The sequence below is a fragment of the Wasmannia auropunctata genome, unplaced genomic scaffold (genome assembly GCF_000956235.1).
Source record: "Wasmannia auropunctata unplaced genomic scaffold, wasmannia.A_1.0 LD335594.1, whole genome shotgun sequence".
NCBI classification, from domain to species: Eukaryota; Metazoa; Arthropoda; class Insecta; order Hymenoptera; family Formicidae; genus Wasmannia; species Wasmannia auropunctata.
In genome coordinates, this window is record NW_012027296.1 from 33,838 (window position 1) to 58,405 (window position 24,568).

At 33.3% G+C, this 24,568-nt stretch overlaps 2 protein-coding genes across 9 annotated transcripts in view; one reads left to right on the top strand and one right to left on the bottom strand.

Moving 5' to 3' along the window:
• The window catches only part of LOC105456664 (tctex1 domain-containing protein 1-like), a 5,455-nt gene extending 1,562 nt beyond the window's left edge, over positions 1-3,893 (top strand). Inside the window, exons 1-4 of one of the 8 annotated variants that reach the window (XM_011700869.1) lie at positions 1,784-1,957; positions 2,097-2,228; positions 2,740-2,933; positions 3,436-3,893. In XM_011700869.1, coding sequence (XP_011699171.1) covers positions 2,112-2,228; positions 2,740-2,933; positions 3,436-3,601 — 477 coding nt within the window. In that variant the 5' untranslated portion in view covers positions 1,784-1,957; positions 2,097-2,111 and the 3' untranslated portion in view covers positions 3,602-3,893. Of the gene's footprint in view, positions 1-1,783; positions 1,958-2,096; positions 2,229-2,739; positions 2,934-3,413 lie in introns of those variants that run through there. The other 7 variants (XM_011700868.1, XM_011700871.1, XM_011700873.1 and 4 more) reach the window with 7 other exon arrangements.
• Positions 3,894-9,729: 5,836 nt separating this feature from the next.
• LOC105456668 (inactive rhomboid protein 1) overlaps positions 9,730-24,568 on the bottom strand; it is a 79,046-nt gene continuing 64,207 nt past the window's right edge. The window contains exons 10-18 of the mRNA XM_011700877.1: positions 18,980-19,305; positions 17,554-17,643; positions 16,841-17,035; positions 15,226-15,409; positions 13,964-14,200; positions 13,252-13,445; positions 12,519-12,815; positions 11,962-12,115; positions 9,730-10,930 (exon numbers count right to left, since the gene is read on the bottom strand). Coding sequence (XP_011699179.1) covers positions 10,499-10,930; positions 11,962-12,115; positions 12,519-12,815; positions 13,252-13,445; positions 13,964-14,200; positions 15,226-15,409; positions 16,841-17,035; positions 17,554-17,643; positions 18,980-19,305 — 2,109 coding nt within the window. The 3' untranslated portion in view covers positions 9,730-10,498. The remainder of the gene's footprint in view (positions 10,931-11,961; positions 12,116-12,518; positions 12,816-13,251; positions 13,446-13,963; positions 14,201-15,225; positions 15,410-16,840; positions 17,036-17,553; positions 17,644-18,979; positions 19,306-24,568) is intronic.

Sequence of the window (24,568 nt, forward strand, 5' to 3'; positions counted from 1 at the left end):
CTCCCTTCATCGATATATTTACCCAAAATTACAAAGATCAATAACCGAAAACATTATATTTAGCAGTATCTTAAAATTTTTCTTATGTAAAATTATTCCGTTACTTAAAACTTGAAGATACTTGAAATAAAACTGTTGCAACATAAATCTGCAGACACGAATGCGCAGCAGCATAATAATCATCGTTGCAAAATTCTTCTTCCCGATGTAGAGTCAAGTAATATTAGCTTTCCAAAAGATGACTTAAGTTTGCTGCATGTGATTCCGGAGCATGACATAAATCTAATTTTGTTAAAAGAAAAAGATGATTTCAATAAAAAGAAGCTATATAAGAGACGTATTTTATGACAATCTTGATTTTTGTGGCAAATCTAGAACAACTATCAATGCAAATTGTTTGTTTAATTCAAAATATAACATAACACGTAAAAGATTTGCGTTTATCTGTTACGGCTGTATAGGAACAATGTATTTATAGATCGTGTCGGGATAATAAACATAAAAGTAAACGTAAGAAAATTACATCCGCGTGTTTTAATGATTCCGCTTTTTCCAATTTTTCTTCATTTTTCACGTTTTCCTCGCTATAGATAATTTTCATAGTTATTTTCGGATTCTATGACTCAAAGTACGTAAAAATACATACGATTTATTTGATCGCCTTGCAGTTCCGAAAATCTTAATTTTGCATACCCTCTTTTATACTTTTGTTTTTGCTTATTGTTAGTCAATTACTCAATTTTGAGTTAAACAATTATCAAAATAATATTTTTTATTCAACTTTAAATTTAAGTAAACAATTTGTAAACTATGTCACTATTTAAATACATTTATTTATTTTATCCAAAATTAAAATTCGACTTGTTATTGTAAATAAAATAAATTATAAAAATTAACTGCCAAAAACGAGCAAGTTAACAAGACATCAAAAATACTTTATTAATTATTTTTCTAGCATAAAAACGAAATTAGTATTAATCAATCCTTACTGGATTTTCTCAATCGCATTACTAATTAATTTCAATCGATAAATCCTACACATTATGTATGTAGTCAATCATTTGTACAGTAATCCAATAAAACATAATTAAACCATCGTATAAATAATCAAATAAAACGTAGTTAAAAAATAAATACACAACTATCAAAAACGGAGTTATATGCGTTGAACGGAGACTATGACAATAATATGTAAGCAGTCAGTACCTCGCACAGTATACATCGTATAACAGTTGTTTGAAAAATTCGAAGTAGTCACATCCCGTAATTATTTAGAAAAATTATTAAGGCCAAGTGACATATTAAGAATCTTGTATCTGGTATGTAAAATCAATAATGTGCGCAAGTGTCAGATAACGATCAAATGAATCATAATAACCGAAAATATGATGCTTACATATAACCGATAAAGAAATGTCATTTATTCCTTTTGTATATAACATTTTTTTTTGCTAACCTTCACATTAAAATATCTTTTTCCCTCTCATCCATCTTAAGTATTCAGAAAAATAAAAAAAATTTATTTTTCATTATAAATAAATAACTTATAAAAGACAAAAATTTATATAAAAGACATTAAAAGACTAAAATTTATATTAAAAATTATTGATAAATGAACTTGAGGTGAGAGCACTATCATACGCCTTCCAATAAGTTATTACAGACTGTTATCTAGTATCAAATAAAATTTATAGTAGATACATTGCAAAATCTAGCTGTATTTGACAGATTCAGCTATCTGGGAAGTTAGTTAAATAGGGAAATTATGGAACAACGAGAACAAGAATAAATGCGACAATTTCAAGGGGATTGTAGTTAAGGAACTAAATGGAATTTTTGGAAGTCATATTAATTGCTGTTTGATATGCAATATACACGATTTTTTAAAAATTGTTTTAATTTTTAACAATTATTTTATTTTTTTGTATAAAATAGTTTTCAACAAACATGAGCACGAGTAAGTAATTTAATTAATATATAATGGCTTAAAAGATTGGAATAGATTCTTTTTAGAATTAATGATAATTATTATAATAATTGATTTGACGCAAATAACAACAATAAATGGACATAATAATTGAATGTAATATTAATTGTCAGCGCAACGATCCATGTCGAGAGCGTGGTCTATACTCGGAAGAGCCGTTCGCTCCAAAACCTATATTAATAACCTGTCTCTTAGTAAGATACGAAAATCGACCCTATTGGCCCGTAAGAGTAGCTTGAAGGTATTTCGCATAAAAATTACCTGTAATTCAGATGAAATTAGATGAAACTTTCACGCAATAATTTATAAAAATTTATAACCCCCAAAAACTGTTAACCCAAATAAAAAAAGATTCTAGGAATAGCATTGAAAATACTAATATTTACAAAAGAAAGACAATCTTTCACCACTACATTTTTTAAATTTTCAACTTTTAGTATGTTGGAAAATGCACGACAAGTCAAAATTTAAAAAAGATTTGAGGGCAACACGATCCTATTATTTGAAATATAATTCAATCTCTTTCCATTCTTACTTGCCTATAATTCAAAAATTATTAAAGCTATTGAATTGATTACAAACTCTATAAAATATTATTAAAGACAATTCTTTAAAAATGCTATTTTTCTTAATTTAGTTTCTACAATTGATAAAAATGACCGTAGATTTTATTAATTATAGAGGTAGAATAAATTACATATTATATATATACGTAATATTTTAAATCAAAATGTACGGAAATTATCTTCCAGACTCCGAGGTTCCAAAATACTTACCGTCTGGAGGCCTGCAAGCCTCTCAAGAGCGAAGTCATTGATATGATCTTAATCGACGTGATGCAAGATTACCTAACCGGTGTGAAATATCATCCTCAGGTTTGCATGCAACTCTGCCAGAGAATATCGGAGGAAGTGCGTGACAAAATTTGCAAAAAGTTTTACGATCGGTAATACGTCGGTCATTTAAACAAATATATTAGTCACACAATAAGCGTTTTGAATACTTACAAATAAAATTTTCCAAAAGATAGTAAATTTTTTTCAAAAAATTTACAATCTTTTAAATTAAAAAATAATTAATGAAATCGATATGTGAATACACAACTAATAATAGAAATAAGCTTATTCGATCAAAGTAAATCTTGGTGCGTGATAATATTTTTGCGTCAATTTACATACATTTTCCAGTTTATTTAATTAAATATTTAATTAAACTCAAACATTTCTGCTGCAGTTTCTGATGCAACACTGAATTAAATGATTCAGGATAATTAATAATTCGTATTATATATCGTATAATTCATATTTTGACTTCCGACTAGTGTGGAGCTAATAATATATTGTAATTTTATGAAAGCGTGTGCATTTAAAATGTTTATTATTTATTTGTGTAAAGAATTCACTTTTTATCCGGAAAACTGTTTCAGCTCATCTTACTGCTGCTTCTAGATACAAAATCGTAGTTATCATGTCGATCGTCCAGAAGTTAGGGCAAAGCGTGCGAATGGATTTTGGCAAATTATGGGACGTTGAGAGAGACACATTCTCGACTTACGTCATCGAGACTGCAGAATTTGCTGCGATGGGCCTCGTCGTGGGGACTTATTACGAGTGAGCGAGTATTAAAAAGAAAAATTCCATAGATGGGGATTTTGCGACAATGGAGCAATAAGCCCTAACACACATTAATTCTGAGTCAAGCAAAAATTAAAAAAAGAGCGTTTCTAGACAAAGTTTTAGAAATAAAAACGTATCGGATAAAATCAATCAAAAACGAATTAATGGAAAAATGTATTGTATGCATAATAATTAACACGAATCGAACGTTCGTCGATGTTAATGCTTGTAGAAAGGATCATTGATCCACACACACACACTCACACACAAATTAGATCACGTGTGTTTCACGTTTTTCTTTATTGTTATTAAATTAATATATATATCATTCGTATATATATATTTATATATTTATATATATTTATATATTTATATATTTATATGTGTATGTATATAACAGCGACAAGTACAATGTAATGTTATGATTATTAATAATAATCGAAGGGCACCGGATGATTATTAGTGAGAACCGAGGGCAAGGTAATTATTGTGCGTAATGATATTAACAATGGCAATCATAATAATAATGATGATGATGACGATAATGATGATGATGGTGATTTAATAATAATAATAAGTTGATCAATCCTTTTAATTAATACAGTCGTATATTCCCTTAGAGTCCGTCCTTAATACTTATATCGCGCTTTTATAGATACAGGGATACAGAAAAATAATACCGCGCGGCCGTGGTGGAATGTTCTTTTTTTTTAAGTCGTATATAATATACATATATATATGTATAATATTTATATAAAAGAGGCGCAAGAGCCTTAATTAATTAATTACAAGCCGGCGCCGCCGCGCCGACGCCCGTTTTTTTATTTATACCGCAAAAATTAAGCGAATTTTGAGGAAGTGAGACACGGAAATCCATTCTGCGAAATTGAATCACTGATCGTCGAAGTAACGGACTCGATACGAAAACATAACTTTCTCGTGCTCACCACGCTTGTCAGAACGCAAATTTCCACAAAATTTTGCAAGCGTTTTAAAATTATGAAGTTCGCTTCACATTCTCAATTAATAGTTTCGCAGTTCATATTATTTTAGTCGTCTGCATTCATAGAAATATTCAGAAATAGAGGAGCATTCAAAAACATTTTGTCATTTAACGGACTATATTTTACTGAATGGTCATACACTGTGTTAATAGAGCATTGGAAACACGTACAAAAAGGCTCCCAATTGTCCGAATGGACCAGTTGAAGCATTGTTTTATAAATTGAAATGGAAGACAAAAGGATGAAAAATTACTACCGAAAAAACGGTATGTTTATTACTTTATAGTCAACTTCAATAGAATCTTGAAAAGAATGTTTACTCAAAGACGGTTCGGTCAAGCGTTTTAATCGGTTCTCGACTTCGAAAATTAAGATTCTCATTTCGCAGAAGAGAGTCTCCGCGAATTCCCCTTCCGAATTCGCCTATCTTTTGCGGGGCTCTAGTAATTAGGATTAATTGTAGCTTTTTACTTACAATTCTACCTGCCGATCAATTTTACACGCACGAGCTGCACTATGTAGATCCTTGGTCCATTTTTGACGCATACGTTTATTTACAAAGGGCCGGTGATTTGCCGCATCGCAAAAATTACAAGTCAACCGCGCGATCGAAGATCTGTGTACTTTACCAAAATAATTTCTCTGCTTCATCCTTAAAAAGAATATAAATTAAATAAAAAGCTTATGTAATATATTAATTTTGCATTTTATAAATGCAAAAACGCGTTCCCTGCGTAATAAAAAAATTATAAAATAAAGAATAATAATTGAACTTTTAATAATTATACAAAGTATCGCAATATGTAAGCTTTAGACGAGCATAAGATTTTTCGTAAATAAAAACAAAAAGTTTAATAAGTAAATGAAAAAAAAACATATACAAATGCGTAAATCTATTTCCAAAAATATTCCAATTTCTAAATTTTCGAATGATTAAACATTTACAATGGCTCTCTCTCTTTCTTTCGCTTTCTCTCTCTCTCTCTCTCTCTCGGATAAATAAAATATCATTCTATTATTTACAAAGGCCAATCTTTCGTTTGATATCACCATTGCACCTTTTGAATTTTCAACTTTCGGTATTTTGTAAACTGCATGCCAAGTCAAGATTCAATAAAAAAAAAAATTGGAGAGCAACACGATTCTATTATTCAAAAACGTAATTCCTTAAAATCCCACCTTCTTCCATTCTTACTTATTCATAATTAAAAAATTATTAAGACTATTGAATTTTTAAAAACTCTATAAAATATTATTAGAGACAATTTCTTAAAAATATGCCGTTTTTTTCTTAATTTGACTTCTACAATTGATAGAGACATCGAGCAATTCTTGGAATATTTCACATAACAAATTCAAACCTTTGTAAGATACATGAAATCAATTGTACAAAAGGCTTGTTCGATCGCGCAATTTGCCCGTGATTTTTGTCTTCTACAACAACCACAATCGGGATGAAACTACCCTCTTTTTTCCCCTCTTTCCCTCTCCCAACTCTTCTTCTCTCGCCTCCGCGAGGGAAGGCGAGACATTCCACCTCGCCGTGATCGGTATGGAATTATCGAAAGTTCTCAATTTATTTATCTCCATCATCGTGTGTGTATGTATGTGTGTACGTGTGTATACGTGTATATACGATTGTTTATATGTACTTTATATATATCGTGTCTGTGTTGTGTGTGTGTGTGTGTGTGTGTGTGTGTGTGTGTGTGTGTCGTGTGTGTCTGTGAATGCTATTAGCTGTATATAACACATTTACAATAATAACAATACGTTGCTCATCATCGACGATCCACCTTAACCTCGCGTATGTATACGTTTATATTTATAATATTTATATATATAATCCGAAAAAAAGTTTAATAGGGCGGTGGGTCACCCCGCGACACACGCGCGCGCGCGCGCATGCATACACGTACATACACTGCACACACGCACACACACCATGCGCACACACACACACACACACAACTTTCTCTCTCCTCCACCCCCTCCCTCATCCCCTCTCCTCGTTTCTATGAATGCGATCGTCGAATCGTATATATCACAAAGTTTCCATAGCTTGGATTAAATGCTTGGAGCAATATAGCAATGACAATCATAATAGTAATCGGTATGATGATGCTTGCAAATGACGTTCCCGTTTAAGAGTTACGTTTCGCATCCCGCACGCGTATTATACGTGTTATGCTAATGTAATGTCGCTCGGCGAAATGCAAATAGCGAAGCGACACGGCAGACGCGTTGTTGCACAGTCCTTCCAACTGGTTTGGAAAAAAAGAAGGTACAAGGATTACGAGGCTGAAAGAACAAACTGACAATAATTCGTACATATATAGAAATGTTATGGAAGAAGATAAACGTGCGCGTGTGTGTATGTGTGTGAGAAAATTTTCTCCCTCAATAATTTCAGTTGCAAATTTACTTTATCTGTGTTGTATTTTAGCACTTTTCAATGTATTATTTCTTCGAAATTCTTTTGTCGTTTAAAGACTTTAAAGCAATAATTACCGAATAAGACGTAAACACGAGCACTTGCACTTTTGTCCGAATCGACGAATCGTATATAATAAAATTCTAAGCATAACTCTTCACAGATTTGTGCGAAATTAATTTCAAAGCAATCTTTATAATGAAATGGAATAAGCGCGCGTATATGTACACATGTGATGAACGAAATAAAATAGGGATTAAAACCGGTATGAATTTCCGCGCGTTTTTACACGTAGAAATGGCGCTTTCATTTTTACAAAATGTTAACATCGGGCTCCCTCCCTCTCCCTTTTACCCCCCGTGTAACACGGTTTCAATCCCCGGAACAGAATCATCGAATTAGCTCGCGCGAACCTGTCTCGCGTAACTGCCTCTTCCACACACCCGCCTCTTCTATTCCCTCACATTCCCTCTCACGCCGCTGTCGTAAATATATATATTTACAGACTTCGAAATTGATCAAGAATTCTGATATTCGTGTCTCCCTTTCTCTCGCTATCTTTCTCTCGCTCTCTCTCACGCCGTTATAAAAAATTGATTCGTTTCGCCTTAAATCGTTAACACTTTCCTTCCGCCTCCTCTGCCTCGGACCTCCCCTTCCCTCCTATCCTCGATGAAAAGTCAATCATCTGGATGTCAACCGGATGTCTCAATTATCTCTCGCAAAATTGCACGTATCCCATATTTTGTCGTACGCTAGAATTTCACGATATTCGACGTTATATATATATGTATATCGAAACATAAAAAAAATCGGTTTTATTTTAAAATATATTATAATTTCGTGTATTATAGAATAAAAAATTTTAAAGTGTCATGTAACATATAAATCTCGATGTTAGAACATCACATGTGATTGCATTGATTATTAATATCAAGATTGTAATATTCTAATTAAATAAATAATAATAATTATAATTTGAATACGACCACCTGTGTGAAAAACACAACTACATTTGAGAGCGGTCTTTCCGCGGTCAAGACTGGATCTTATATGCCTAACGAATTCTATATAGAATGTAGTTAAATAAATAATATTATGATAAAATATAAAATTCATTTTTGTTAAAAAATTGGAATTGTTAAAATAACGAAGTAATTAAATTAAATTCTGATTGAGCTAATAAAAGCTTGCATTATTACATGAAATTAAATTAATAAAATTATCTTTTCAATCACATTATAAAATTAAATATATTTATCGAAATATAATTTTACAATCCTTTTATATTAATAATATTTATATAAAAGCAATTACGTTACTTATGTTAAAACGGTAGTATCAAAAATGTAAAAAATTTTATATGTCATGCTCTTTAACATATTAATTCCGTAATACATTCTGTTTCCTTTCTATTTTAAATAATTATTCAAACATAACAAATTGTATTTTATAATTTATAAAATCTGCATAATAGTTCAAACTCAAAAACATTTAAGGTAAAACTTTGTCGTATTTAAGATGTCTTTATATATATCGTTAAAATACCGATTCACATATGTATGTATATAAAACATGTAAAGACTAAAACAACTATTTTTTAAAATTTTATTCTATTGACATATGAATCATGATATTTTATGCCGAAAATTAAGCATTTATCTAAAATATCTGTCCAATAATTATTTAAAGTTATTTCCAATAACTTAAAAAATAATATGAACCGAGAACAATTCTTGAGAGTAATTTTGATGAGAAAAGTATTTGTATAACTCTCAATTTTTTCCGCCCTTTCCACAAGTTCCTTCGCCAAGTTGAAATTTGCGAATGTTTTGCACAAAGCGAGCAGTCGACTGACATCCAGATGGTAAGCATCCACCGATCGTCCCTGCAGGAAGGCTCGCGGCCATCGTCATTACGGCCGTCGCGGTGCTACGAAAAATATCTCCAAGATCAAGCCATCACAGACAATAGTTCCGGATGTCGGAGGTGCGGGGGACTATATCGTGCAGAGACGAAAGACGTGCGCACTTTCAAGGTTCTCCCTAAAATTAGCTTACTAAGGTCGCTCTTACAACGGTAACAAGACTCGATTCCTATTTACAAACTCTCCTCCTCTCCATTATCCTATTAACACCTCGAGGAGGTGGATGCTAAACTCGCGCCAAAAACTCCGCGACGGATCTCCGAGACGATCCGTGGAGCATCCATATATTATATACGTCATCGTCACGCGGGACGTCCTAAGACCCGCGGTGTAATATTTACACTCCGTCGGCGATTCAGAGTCCTGGGCGCCCTCAAGGCCCCCGCTGGGCCCCGGCCAGCTCACATCAGGAGCCACTCACTAACGCTGGGACTTAATAATGTTAAGGCATCGTCGTGCGTCGACGAACACGAGTTCCTCTCTAACGTTCGTTGGCAGTAGCGAAAATGTCGGTCGGGATCCATCACCTTCACCCGCTCGATCCAGGCACTATCAAACCCCTATGTCTCCCCGAACGCACCATGATATCACTCTTACGAATAAACGCGAACGATCGAAAAAAAAAAATGATCGTGGAATTTTTCGCAAAGTTCGCAGGAAAACTCTGGAACGTTGAAGATTGAACTTTGAAGTCGCGTGAAATTTCAGAAGCTCGGCGATTCGAATAGCTGTCATCGTGGAAGCGCAGTCGTTAAGTAAGTAGGATTGTTTTTAAAGTTTGCTTTCCGCAATCTTGCAACTAGGACAACGCAAATCTGATGATCCTCGAAGCTCGATGAGATCATCAAGTATCGATTGAGGGCCAAAGAAACGTTTATTTTCATTCTTCCTTCGGTTTTATCGAGGAGAAATCATTCTTATCTATCTTTTTTAACTTGTTCAGAAATTCTATATTTCTTTCCTATAATGAGATTTCATTTTTTTTTTGTAGCTACAATGAAGAAAAATATTTATTTGTGTTCTTCTTTTAATCTTTTTATAAACTGAAGAAACAACTTTTTTTATATTTCTTCTAGCTAAAACGGGGCGAAATATTTACTGATCTTCCTCCAACTTCTTCAAGAATTAAAAAAAATTTTATTGTATATTTAGCTTCCTCAAAAATTTTGCATTTCCTCAAAGAATTAAGAAATCGTGTGTATCCTTTTTTCAATATTTCTTTAGAGATCCAACAAATTTCTCTTCTGATTGTTTTTCTGAAAACTTTCTTCAACTTCGTACAGTTAAGGCTTTCGACGATTTCGAAGATTTCGAGCTGTGGTTATCCTTCAAAAAGTCTTTTTTCTTTTTATTTAGCTGACCGATCTTGCGGCTTCAGTCGCGTCTTTGGGAGTCTACGAGGAGCGTCGTCAGGACGAGCGCGGCGAACGGTAATGGCGTAACATTGTAGTGATGCGCGCGATGAGGAGCGTGAGGTCGGGGGCCGAGCGGAACAATTTCGCGCTCGACTGTGAACCGCGGCCCCGTGTGTCATACCGGCTCCTCCCGCTTGAAATTGATGTTCTGGGAGGCGCAAAAGTCGCGGGTGAACGGCACGCAATTGAACAGTTTGCACACCTCACACTCGTACACCGGCACGTTGTAAAAGAGGGCGAGCAGCAGGGCGAATAGGCCCACAATTAGGATCAGGCAGGCCCAGATCAGCAGGATCTTCCGCCTACGGTCGTAATGGCCGAACGAGATAAACGGCATTAGCGCGTAGGCCGCCAAGAAGCCGAAGATGAAGCCGAACAGATGTGCATAGTTGTCTATCCACGGCAGGATACCCAGCGTCAGCAGCCCCAGCAAGATCAGGATCAGCTTGGACAGTGCGCGACGCGGATGCTTCAGCATCGGCCAGCAATGCAGCACTTCGACCACTAGCGTGGCAAGCAGAGCGAAATGTGCGCCAGCTGGACCAACCTGTAAACAAGATGGACAGTATTGGTGACTATATTGTTAAATATGCACACGTTCAAAAGTGACGAACTTCTATAGGCATTAGTTAATAGAGTAAAAGAATTATTGCGTTTTATATATTATAGGAAGAAATAAGAGAAAAAGAGAAAAAGTAAAAGAGCGATTTTATAGCAACATTTCAATATTAGACAGACAATTGCCCATAAATATTGTTAATAAATAATACGTAATCTTGATAGCTAAACAGAAAACAGTTGTATATACAGATAACGTAATATTTAATTCATAATTTAATAAATACAAATGAATTAATTTTCTTCAAACAAAGAGACAAAGTTTGTATTTTTTGTACTGTTTTATATTGATAAGAACAATAAAAATATATAAACAATATTAATTTGAACTAGACCATGTAAGTGAATATCACAAATAAATTTAACAGCGCCTTCTACAGTCACGGCAGCTGAATCTTGGATCTAATATTTCTGTAGACATTTTTAAATCCATTATTTAGCCATAACTTTAAACTGCGCGCCGAATCAATATCGAATTTGCAACGCAATCATTAGCTAAAGATGGAATAGAGATCACAAATAACCTCCAAATTTTAATAATTGATGTGAATCAGTATCTTGTAAACACTGAAGAAATTAGTTTAAATGGCTGAATAATGGAAAAATGCATACAGAAATATTATTGAGCACCAAGATCCAGATCGTGATCGTATAAGAATTAAGGCGCTTTCACATTTAAAATAAAAATATAATTTAATTTTTATAAAATATTTATAAATAGTCATTATTTTATAACAAATAGTTATAATTTCAGTTATCATTTTATAACAAGTTTTATGTATATTGTCTAGATTAATTATATTAAAATATAATAAAAGAAATTTTTTTATAAATAATTATGTCCTCTCTTTATTACTAGTAATTCGTTTATGAATAATTTGTTCTTTATTACTGACAATTGTGTTCTTTATTATAAAATAATTATTAATAATAATACATATATAGAGTTTAAATACTTACTTCTGCCCTGTAAGGGACAAAAATTGCGCTGGCCAAATTCCCAGCAAGAGCACCAATAAAGTAGATCAAAGCGATGCGCAACGAGCCAGTCAGTTTTTCCAAATCTCTCATCAGAAAATATTGGATCAGCAACGTAATTATCAAATGGACGATTCTGAAAAACCAATTTATATGGGAATAAACACACAAATCGAGAATTCTGTTTTTTTTTTTAAATTAATTTATTCAGACTAATCGGTTGGCTTTATTTTATTAAGTTTCAACAGAAATAAATGAATAGTGAACTTTTTAACTAAATTTAACGGCAAATTGGTTTTGCTTATTGCGATGTAATTTACTGAAATAAACTGTTCTGGAAATTTCTTTTTGATTCACTTGGTGGAAAGTATAAATTTTACAATTAAATGAACACATGAAATCAATTGCACATTTTGCTTCTTTGAGATAAATTTAATAAAATTAATAGAAAAACTCGATTTTGTATTTGTCATTTTAATAAAAGATTAATAAAAACAAAGATTAATAAAAACTCGATTTTTTTATTTGCGAACTATTACCCGGCATGAAGAAAGATGGTGGTGAAGAGTCTGTAGAACTGGTCCGGCCATTCTGGATGTAGGAACGGTATCATTCCGCAGACATCGTGCAAACACTCCACCTGGGAGCACAGGGACGCTTCCTCGTGAAAGTAACCGTGAACGAAATCGCAGTATTCCTTCGTGGTGATCCGGCACATCCCGTGAATTCCGATGCAACACGGGTGGCCAATTACCTCGCACACCATATGCTCCGCCATCTTGTCCTTATAACGGCCGATGGGAAAGTTGGCGTTGCCCCGTTGACCCCCGTTTTTGCTGTAGAGAATTTTTCATTTCTTTTTCCTTTTCCTTTCTTTATAACCATCTTAATTTTTGCGTGATTCTCACAAAAGCTTATTTCCTCAAATATAAATACAACTTTATTTCGCATAGAGATATTTTGTCATTTATATCTTGAAGGACTCGTGAATAAAATGCATTTGATACATGGAGGTAAGAAATAACAGGAGGGAGTGTAAGACCTTTTTGTTGGTGGGGATTACTATGCCGAATGTGATTGATTGGCTACAGTAATATGGCGTTTTATACAAACTTTATTGGAGTTCGGGATTACTACGCCAAATGTGATTGGTTGGCCACAGTAATATGGCGTTTTGTAATGTTCCCCCCTTACGTCTGCTTAGCCAGGCCGCGGGGGAATATGCTCCCTCCTGTTATTTCTTATCTCCATAATTTGATAGATAAAGCTCACCTAAAGCGTTGGCTAAAGGGATTGGTTTTCCGGCAGATTGGCCACTTGGTGATGTCGTCCGGCCATTCGTAAGGCGCGATGCTCGCCGGGGCGTCGCAGAACTTCGGATCTAATCCGCAAACTGACCCACTGATGCGGCCGCCAGGCCCGCTCTCCCCAGATGATCCCCATTTCTTCCAGGTCGATATTGTATTCTGCGAGGTTCAACATAATCGCAATTAAGATTGAATTGTCAGAGAAGGGAGGACTTTTGAGACTTTAAAATATTACATTGGACACCAATCTTTTAGATTGAAACATGCATAAAGTTATAATAAAAGTCGTAATGTGCGCAGTTTATTAGCAAAATAAATTATATAGCAGAAATTATAACACCTTAAAAGCTTCTCTTGTTCATTAAATTGAGATTGACAAATAAAACAGAAAATTCATGTTTGTGTTTATACCGAAGAAATTTCAAATAATGAAAAATTGCAATGCTGGTAATAAATTAAAAATATTCTGTTCTCTCCTTTTCACTCAAGTGCATTTTCTGGGGCTAAAGAATCGAAGTAAAAATTACGTAATTTACCATAGCAGTGGATCTCAATCCCCGGACCTGTTGGGCGCGCATGGAAGAAAATTTTATTGTCATGAGCATACATGGCCATGAAGAGCCGGCAGGATATTGCAAGTGCCATCTCGAGATAAAAAAAAACGCTGGAAAACTTACAGAACAATCTGCTTTGCTGGACTGTACGCAGCCAGAATCGTCATTCCTGATGCAGCATGCGGTATCCCGCTCTCTTTCCCGCCACACGTCGATCTCCTTCAGGATCTTGATGTCCCGACGCATACACGGTGCGAACTTGGCGCCAAGGTGGATCAGATCAGCGGCCCTAGGGCCCAGCCAGAAGTTCGCGGGTTCCTGATAGTCGACTTGTTGTAACGACAGACTTGTTACGAGAACCTGGACAAAATTCAATTCCATTTTCTCAATCCCTGCTCAACCCTCACCGAGAATCCCTTTCATTTTTTATTAAACAAACAGAAACAATGATTAAACATTTAAATACAACTTAAAATATTTTATACTAGCGCAAATTCTAGTACATCCTGGTGAAAAAAATTCTCATAATACCTCTCATAGTATTTCTAGAATTTTTTATATTTTGAACTTATAAAAGTTTCTGAAAAAATTACTTAATTTTTTCAGACTTTATAAGTTTTTGTCAGAAATTACAAAATGAGAATCTTAAAATATTTCAAAATTCACATATATAAAGCTATTCTAAAAAAGATTGCAGATTTTCTCAACATCTTTGAAAAGCATTCCAATTTATATCTATACAAAAATCTATAAAAAATTAGAGAAATAAAAGATTAAAATTATACAGAAATTTTAAAGAATTCTGAAATTTATAATGTAGATATTCTAAAATATTATGTAAAGAATTTAAAAAATTTTTTTCTGGGAAAGTTAGGGCTATTTAAAAATACAAAATTTTGTCGTAAATAAAGATTAAAGGTATTATTGTATTATAATTATAAGACAAAGAGATTATTATAGCTTAAAGTGACAAGTCACTTCTTATTATTCTACAAAGTAATCTAAAATAATTTCAACATAATTGAAGAACTTGTGCAACAGTGTTTTGTAACAACGAGTTTTGTAACAACAACGAAAATGAACTCTAAAATTAAAGTGACGAACTTTAGAGTTTATTTTCTCTGTTTTTATAAAATATCATAAAATGTGCTAAGCTCACTGTTGCATAACAAGCTCTTCAATTCGCTTTGATTCAACGTTAAGAAAAAGTTTCATCTTCTATTGTGCACATATAAAAATTGTTTAAATTTATTCTTAGCTTAAGATTTTATTAGTTTTCTAATAAAATTAATAATAAAATTTCAAACAAAACCTTTAAAAAGTGAATAACAATAATAAAAATAACTGGTAAAAAATAGACAGTGACATAATTTCTATCTACTCACCAATCCAGATCGATGAGTAAGATCCATCCCGACGGGACCAAATCCGTAACACGCCAGCGATATTATCAAAATCAATACTTGCACAGTAGTGATCCAGTACGTGAAATACGGTCGGTGATCCTCGAAATTGTCCAACTGCTTCTTTATGTCCGGTTTGTGCGCGACGCTTTTCCGAAAAGATCGCCTGGAAGTAATGGAGGAAATATAGAAAAACTTTAATAATTCACCGAGCCCTTATTCCCTTTAGTACGTTTCGTTTGCCATGATCTCGCCACAGATCTCGCTTTTGTCAATGAACAAAACGCTTTCTCTATGATAACTGTCTGCGGTACATGCGGATATGTTCCGATAATAAATTTTACTACGAATGTATCCCAGCCGGAAATGTTTAGCTCGAAAAATTGACGTCGATTCAACTAATCATTTCTGGGCTAGAACAGTGTTAATATAATATCGCATAAAATTACATACCCAACAAACACAGATTGTACTGCAATGTTGCAGCAACATTGTAACATTCCAGGTATGTTGCAGAAATGTTAAAATATTGCTGTACTATTGCAGTTATATATTATAATCTGTATTTGATATGTAAAAATATGTTAGTTACATAAGTAATATAAAATTATAATACGAGATCGAGGCTAGATCTTGGTATCTAACAATATTTAATATCACAAATTAAATCGATTGTTCATTTAATAACAATGCAAACTTTTTTGCTCATTTGATTTAATCATGTAAATCGGTCTAACTATTAACTTATTATTGCATAATAACGTCACAACTTAATATATAGAATAGTGCAGTGGATTAATTACCCCGAAAGGAAAGTATTTATAAAATTATATCGAAATCTTGTAGAAAATTTGTATTCTGCAATTATATAGATATATTTACAAAAACAGACGTAATAGTACTGATTACTTTTATAAAATCTTAATAATTGTTTGTGCAATTTATTTCAAAATAGTATTTCGACAAAACAGTAATAATATGGCGAATCATTTTAGCGACAAATATAGCACAATTATTCCTAAATTCTAATGTAAAAATATTAAAACACGAAATATTATTTATTTAGCGTGATAAAATTTAAAAAGAAGAATCAAACAGTAAATATTTAATAGTTAACTTAGTAGTAATCATAACTTAATAGTTAAAACACAAATATTAGGTCTGAGAATGCTATAACAAATATTGCTGTATTATATTATGACAAATATTAAAGTAATTTTATATTTGTAAATATTACAATAATTATAACAGGTTTATATTTCAAATTAGATTTGTTTAATTTTTGACAAATATCACTTAGAAATTTTATTCTGACAAAACTGTTGTGCTGTGGCGAATCATCTTAGCGCAATTATTACGAAATTTTTGTCATATAATGATGCCATTATTGTGCAACGTTTTCACAATATTCCTATCGGGGTAGTGAAATTTACTTTACTAAAATGTACCCTGCGAAAATTACACGGTCTTCTTCTCTCTTTCTCGGAACGCTTTATATCTTACACAGTAATCAGATAATTGATTTCCAATTACGATGGCGTGTAACTCTCACAAGTGTTTAATTTACTTCGCAATAAGAAATGAAATATGAATGTACCCGAAGAAGCGACCGACAATGCCCATCCCGTATCGCCGCCGATTGCTGTTGTCGAAGACACGATCGATCGTGCTACGGGAGATCCTCGTGGCCCCGGCTATCTCCCGGCCGCGGAGAGTCACTCCCTCCTCTTGTGGCACCCTCGTACTCTCCACCGGAGGCGCGTCGTACTTCGACCTGCTCCAACTTGTTTTTCTGTAATCTCTTTCTCGTTGTACATGTTTGCGCGTTTGTCGGTCAACGGACAAATCTACTTTGCGAATTGCTTTTGTTCGAGTACGAAACAGGTTTTGCGATCATCCAAATCGCGTGTAGCCCTTGCAACGTTCAAATGTCAATAGCTCTTGGATTGCGAGAATTCAAAGGCGAGGAAACTTTTACAAATTAAATTTAAAGCTTGAAAATGCACGCAATAGGATCTTGTTTTTCATTTAATTCACATATAATTGACCTGATCTCTACGACTCTTAAAGGGGGATCATTATTTCCAATTTGTTACATTAACCATTAGAAAATGTGATATTTGAATTGCTTGTTGAACTATTATAACATAAAATGCTATTTATTAGCTTTCGAAGTTGTAATTACTTAGTTTTTTACGATACTAATTAAAATATGATATAGTTTAAATAATGACTCAATATTTTGGAGACTATAATATTTAATTTTCTGTCGCTAGAGCTCAATTAAGAATAAAAAAAAAGAATTCTTACCTGGAAATATAGTGGTCCCTCGTGAGCGAACGGGGTCGTCTGACTTGTCCGTCGATCGTCGTTCTATCATCCTTTTGCTGTGTTGCAAATCTGCAAAAAGAAAGCATTGAATGTCTCGCTGTTCAAAAATTATAAAAGAAAAATATACAGAGTGATCCACGTAAAGTGTTACAAGCCAATAACTCTAAAAATATTTGTCGTATCAAAAAGTTGTTCATGACAAGATTTTATGTATTCGAGGGATCTTTCTATGTAAACAAAAATTTGCCCCGCGGGACAGGGAAGAGTAATTTCATAATTTCAAATGGAAATTTTACCTACAAATATCGCACGTATAAGCGCATATACGTGTTATATTTTCTTCTGTTTTTTATGTGCATATTTTATGTTTCTTCCTGTTAATACCTATAAAGGTTTTTGAAAAGAACATATGAAGATCGAGCTAGCGTGACCCCCAGAAATGTTGTTTAAAGTTAAACAAAATTTTGTAGAAAGAAAATAAGTGTTTAAATATGAGTGGTAAACAATTCAAACATTTAATAAGATATAAAAACAAACTGTGAAGTTTTTCTTATTTAATTTATGGTTCTATATTATTAGTTTAAATGCACTCTACTTTAAAGTTTAAATGTTTATAACTTTTGACAGATATCTTTTCCAAAGAACTGTTTACTTGTTTTTCTTTTACTTTTTAAATGTTTATTTTTTTTCCCGTGGTATCCAAATATGTAACATTTTATAAGAGGTTTCATCTAAAATTATCCCCCCTCCCCCTTCAAAGGTAAATTTTTATTTACGTTAGAAAGGCCCAAATACATGAAACTTTCTCATGTACAACTTTTTGATACGACAAATATTTTTACACAAAAAAAATTGTTGTGGATGTTACAACAATATTCTCTATGTTTGGAAAAGAAATGCATGTGAATTTAAGTTATATTTATAATGTTACATGACATCTGTAAAGGTATGCTCATCAGTATGGTTATCATAATATTAGTGCTTAGGATAAATAACATTCGGTTAGAATATCTTCATATATGTGGTTGCCTTAACCGAAGCATTATTGTTATCTCTCTAATGTGGTTTGCACAACAAATAGTATGATTCAGAGATATACATATATGATATAGTTGCATATTACAACATTGAGGCTGAGAGTTCAATTAACTATATAAGTCACTTCCAAAGTATTTTAGTTCCTATACCCTTTTAAATTAATAGGCGAAAATTATCACAATTATTAAGTTGTGGCAACAGTAATTTTTTTTTTTCGTATAGAGCTATTGGCTGTAACACTTGAACCACCCTATATGTATCTGATAACTCTAATTTCTTCCTCCCCCAAAACTTCAAAAGAATAGTAAAATTTTAAATTATGTTTTTAAATGTTTAACGCAGAATTCTTTAATCCTATAAGACCTACCCGACTAACTCCTCGGTACTAATCCCCTCGCGATCCTGCGCACTGTTGAGAATATCCGCTATTTTAACGCCGACCTCTTCGTCCTTGACCAATGCGCTGGAGGCCTGATCGATTTGCGTCTGCGGCTGTTGAGATGACGGCGCGGACGGAAGGGGCGGCGGTGGCGGTGGAGGCCTCTCAAAGAAGGCCTCATCTTCATCCTGGCTGCTCTCGGGCCCTCGAGTAAAACGTTCCGCTCTCGATATATACGTGATCGTGCTCGGCGGGAAGCTGCGCGACTCCGGGCGTGATTGCGAGCGCTCACGAGGACGCTGCCTCGACAGTGACTGGGAAACACACACATACATTGCTCCGATTAAACAGGATAAAAGAGAAAATCCGTATTGCTGAAAATTGCCTAGATATTTTCTCACACTTCCGTTTCTATTAATGATAACAATCGCGGAAATATTTTCATAAACGGAAAATAAATAATGTTTTATTAATAAATACGCTCTTGTTTAAACAAAATGTTTGTTTCATTAATATTGTTATTAAATTAGCAAGATTATTTTCAATTAGTTTGCTGTCAATGCTGTTAATACATAACATAATTCTTTTCCCATGTGACAATTAAACAGTATAGAGATATGCGGACCATTCAAATACAAATCGAATTAAATCGAATCAAGATTAAAATCGATTCGAATTTGAATCTCTTTGATTCGAATCCGAAATACTTCGAATCTAACAATAAGACGTTCGAATACAAGTTATATATGTAAATTGACAATCTTATGAAATCATGTTTTCTGCTAATAAATAAAACAGTCTGTTTTTTATTATTATCAGTATCATTCAACTTAACAATAATTATGTTGTAAATTAAAAGTTTATGTTTCAACGATTCGATTCGATTCGAACAAAGAAATGAAATTTGGTATGATTCGGCATAAAAAAATCTCGATTCCCACATCTCTACTAAACAATTTTTAAAGGCGACATAATGAGCAACAAATTGGAATAAAATTGACTGGCACATGTCTCAGGTGTCCCTACGAAAGAAACTAAATAATCTCCAACTCCGACTTCATAATTAACAAGTCCGATTTTCTGAATCGTTGAGAGATTAAACGGGGAGATCGGCACGCGAGCTGTCTTACGGTAACGTTTAGAGAGGCAGAGCGTTAGAAATCGGACGTTCAAAGTTTCGTGGCAATCGCTAACTGCGCTACATCCCAGTTACGGGTCCCGACACCACTAATAAACTGTCAGAGCTGTCGAAAGCACACTCACGCGCGGCCGCGCGCGCCGCGCGCCGGTTCGACCGGTCGTCCACTCGCTGACACCTACTATACCACTGGCTGCTGCTGCCAGCCCAGTAGTAAGTGCAAACCAGTCGGCAGCCACCTCGTGTCCGACCATGCACTTCCCGCCGTCCCCTTACGAAACTTCGTAAAACTCGCCGCATTAAACGGCAGTTTAAGTTCGCAACTTCCGCCGATATTGTTTCTTCGACCGTCGTGTCCCTCGACTAACGAGACGACGTCTCTGTCAAGCGAATCCATGGTGTGTCGCAGAATAAATCAATAAAAAGTTATCAATGCGCGGAAAGAACGCGCGGCTTTGTCGAAATTGAGAAAAATTAGATCAGCTATAGATCTGAAAATAATTACGTCGGACCATGAAAATAAGTATGTAGGACGTTCAGGCATAATAATAAATTATATTTAAATTTCGCCCTAGGTTAATAAACGAAGGACAGAAGGAACGGTCAATTCGAGCAAATAAGAGTGTTAAAAATTAATAATTTTATCACATAAGTAAACGCAACGGTACATTTCGACCTTGGCCTTTTTCAACCGTATAAAATTAAATTAATAAAAATTTAGTAGAGAATTACATGGATTAAGTACGCCGGATAAAAAAAAACGGACATAACTAAATTCCTAAAAAGACGCAATTCTCGTTATTCGAATGTACAAGTAATAGAAAGACGAAATCGTTCCAAGTCCATAAATTGAAGCTGTAAACCCGTTCATCGTTTAAATGCGAGAAGGAGTAAAGTCAACTCAACAGAATCGAGAGTCCGTAAACTAAAATATTAAATAAATTGCGTTCGAGGGTAATAAACAAGAAAAAATCAATTAACTCTAAAAAAACACGCTAACACTTACTTAAAAAGATTGAGAGATATTAGTCCAGAGATTGCGTCGAAAGATTGCGTTATACTTGTTCAAGATCGCAAACACAAGTGAGCCATGCCAGCATTGTTGTAAACGGATATATAATTATGATCTGACAGTGTATAGGTATAGATCGCAAGACAAAAACAATTAAAATTTGTTATTATTGGCAAGTATGTCAAGCAAGTAAAAATAGGATCCGTCAAACAATTCCGTACGTATCATTTTGAGAATTTATTCCATTTGTTTGTTCTTTGATGTGTATTATCTCCGATACTAATCTCTTGTGGAATTTGCGTTTTGTGTTGAAAATTTGTATATTGTCCCAATCAAAGGAGTGATTGAAATCCTTGATATATTCTGCGATAATGCAGAATGTTTCGACGGATTCTCTCTTATGTTATTTTTGTGCTCTTTAATTCTGGTCTTAAGCTGCCTCTTTGTTTGACCCTATTAAATGTTTATTAATGTAATTTTATGCGGTTGAAAAAAGCCAAGTGGGGCCGAAACGTACCGTTGCGCTTAATTATCTAATAAATTATTAATTTTTAACATCCTTATTTGCTTGAGAATTCCTTCTGTCCTTCATAATAATATAAAGTTTTAACAAAAGTTTTGATATTCTAGCAACCAGAGCGTCTAACATAATTATTTTTTCATTTGTATCTATCTAAATTTTTTTATACTTCGGCACAAAATCATTCTTTTCGTGTGTAGGTTCTTCTATATTTGAAACTGGTCTCCTCGTGAAATCTCTTCGAATAAAAGTAAATAAAAATTTATCGCGGTTTTTTTAACATTATGTACGTAATTAATATACCTATATAATATATATTCTACAAATAAAAATTTTAAGAATATATCTAGAGATATTTAAGTAAAACTGGACGCTGCGACGGAACGTTTTAGATTATTGCGGAATCTCTTCGTAGTGCAATTTTTTTAAATCGATAACGAAACGATAATGGAAGATTGAGGGCTTCCAATTTTCCAAAACAGCCTAGCACATTTTTCAAAATACGCCGTTCAATTGCGAGGACGACGATTAACGATCGAGAACCGTGCCGCGACAGTACAAAATCCGATCCGGGGAGAGGGCTCGATTCGAAGCAATAAACAGAGTGAATGTTAATTCCCGCAAGCCGTGCACGAAATTAAATTCCGTCGAATTTCACAGAACCCATAGTCCCGCTTCCGGAATTTTTCCGCTTTAACGGGTCCGTTCATTATCAAAAGAAAAACACATATCTCGCATTCACATTCTTCGCCCATGTTAAATATCTCAATTTGCAATGTAAATTCTTTAAATAAAAAATAGCCTCCCTTCATCGAAATATTTACCAAAAAATATATGATATTTATGTGTGGACATTCCGTTAGACCAAAAACTAATTTGTATACCTCAATTTTATGGCGTTCTTTGTTTGTTCATTAGACATAAAGAAATACCTCAAATTTATCTGATTTTAATTATAAAAATTTGATTTTGTTTGTATTTTTCAGTCTCATTGCTAAAGGCAATACGACGGAAAGCCAATTACGTGAAATTAAAGAAAACTTTATTTTTATTTAATAAAGTTAAATTAAATCCCCCATCCAAATAGGACGACTGGCCGTCACTGAAAGTCGTTGAAAAGAAGACGCGGGGATTACCCGTTTGAAGGATCCGATTTGACGGTAACGAATCGGCAATAATTCGAGACCCGATTAATTCGTATCGTTATTATTAGATTACATTATTGGCTCGCCATTAATATCGATCAATGATGATGGCAAACGCGTAATGAGCATTCACTGGAAAATCCATCATTTTGCAAACCATATAATTAAACGCAGATCTGCATAATCCGGCATTAACGACTACCGTCGGCGGATGCGACCGCGCAGTTGCAACTTCGAAACGGTTGCAGATTAATGTATCGACCTCGACGTTTCTATTAGGCCTACTATTGCATAAATGCTAAAATTTACTAAAAGGACATCGATATCTTTCATTCGATATATTCCCTTCGAAAAAATCATTAACAAGGAAAACCCAAAAATTCCTAAAAATCTGAAACTTTGCAGGAATAAAATATGTGTAAGTCTAATCGCACAGCAATCTTGTGTTTCTACAGATAAACAATTCTAAAGAAAAAATCTTTAAAAAAAAGTCTGACTTTCCACATATTTTGTTAATTTTTGTTAATATTTCAGAAATTATAAAAAGATATTGAAAAAATATTTAAATGTAAAAATTCTCAATTCCCTATGTCTATAATATGATAAAACTATTGTATAAAAAAATTATTTTGTTTGACTATTGCGTTTTTATTATTTCGTTAATCGAGTTTATTCACAGTTTGCTCTCTAAATCTGAATTAGTGAAAAATCTCTGAAAAGTCACTTGATTTGAGTCAATAGCTATAATCTAACTTAACTTAACGCCTCGCATTACTAATAAATAAGTGAAACAGAGCCGAATCTACTGTGCAATTAGCGAGAACAACGAAGTCCATTAATTTGTCAATGATTATAGTGATTATTCATTTATTTATTTATTAATTTCAAGTTATTTATTGATTTTAAAGAGAATCAATGAAGTTGAATTTCACTGACTACCAGTGACATACTTGGGATTGATGATTCAATAAACAATCATTGATAATCAGTGATTATGCACCAATTCAGATTTAGAAAGTGCATAATAAGCGCATTGACGCGCTCAAAAGAAGAAATTTATGGCATGCTATAAAAATTATCTCATAAAATAATCTTGTAGAACGCTGTTTTATATTACATTATTTATATTATACAATAGGATTAAATCAAATAAATTTTAACATTATTTTTTATTTACGATGAATGCCTATTGCTTTCTGTATTTATGCTTTAATATGTTTTTCAACACTAAAGATTAATTTCGCGTTTAAAAAGAATTATAATCTCCGATTTATGCATAAAAAACATTTTATATTTGGTTATAGATCGAGCGATAAAAATTTCATCGATTAATTTTGTGTTGTATAATGTCCCGTATTTATATAAAACCTGGTTTTTTTGCACATTTTACGGTATTTTTACGAATTTCATAATTGATTTATGTATATTTATGTATATTTGATAGTTTCATGTTCCCGAGATATAAATAACATATACAAATAACAAATACATAATTATTTTGCATTAACAATAAATTATAAACAAAATATCAATTAAAATTAGAACTTTATTTTTTAAAAATTATGCTGAAAAGAAACAGGTAATGTACATGAAAATATTTACATTAATGTTTTTGAAGCTGCTAATTTCAAATAAGCATTCAAAATTTGAAAATTTAAAATTGCAGATCCAATATACACTAAAATAACTAAAAATTTTGAAAAATTACTTATATATAGCGGAAATTTTATATTCGTGACATTTACAGAGAGAGTTGAGATTT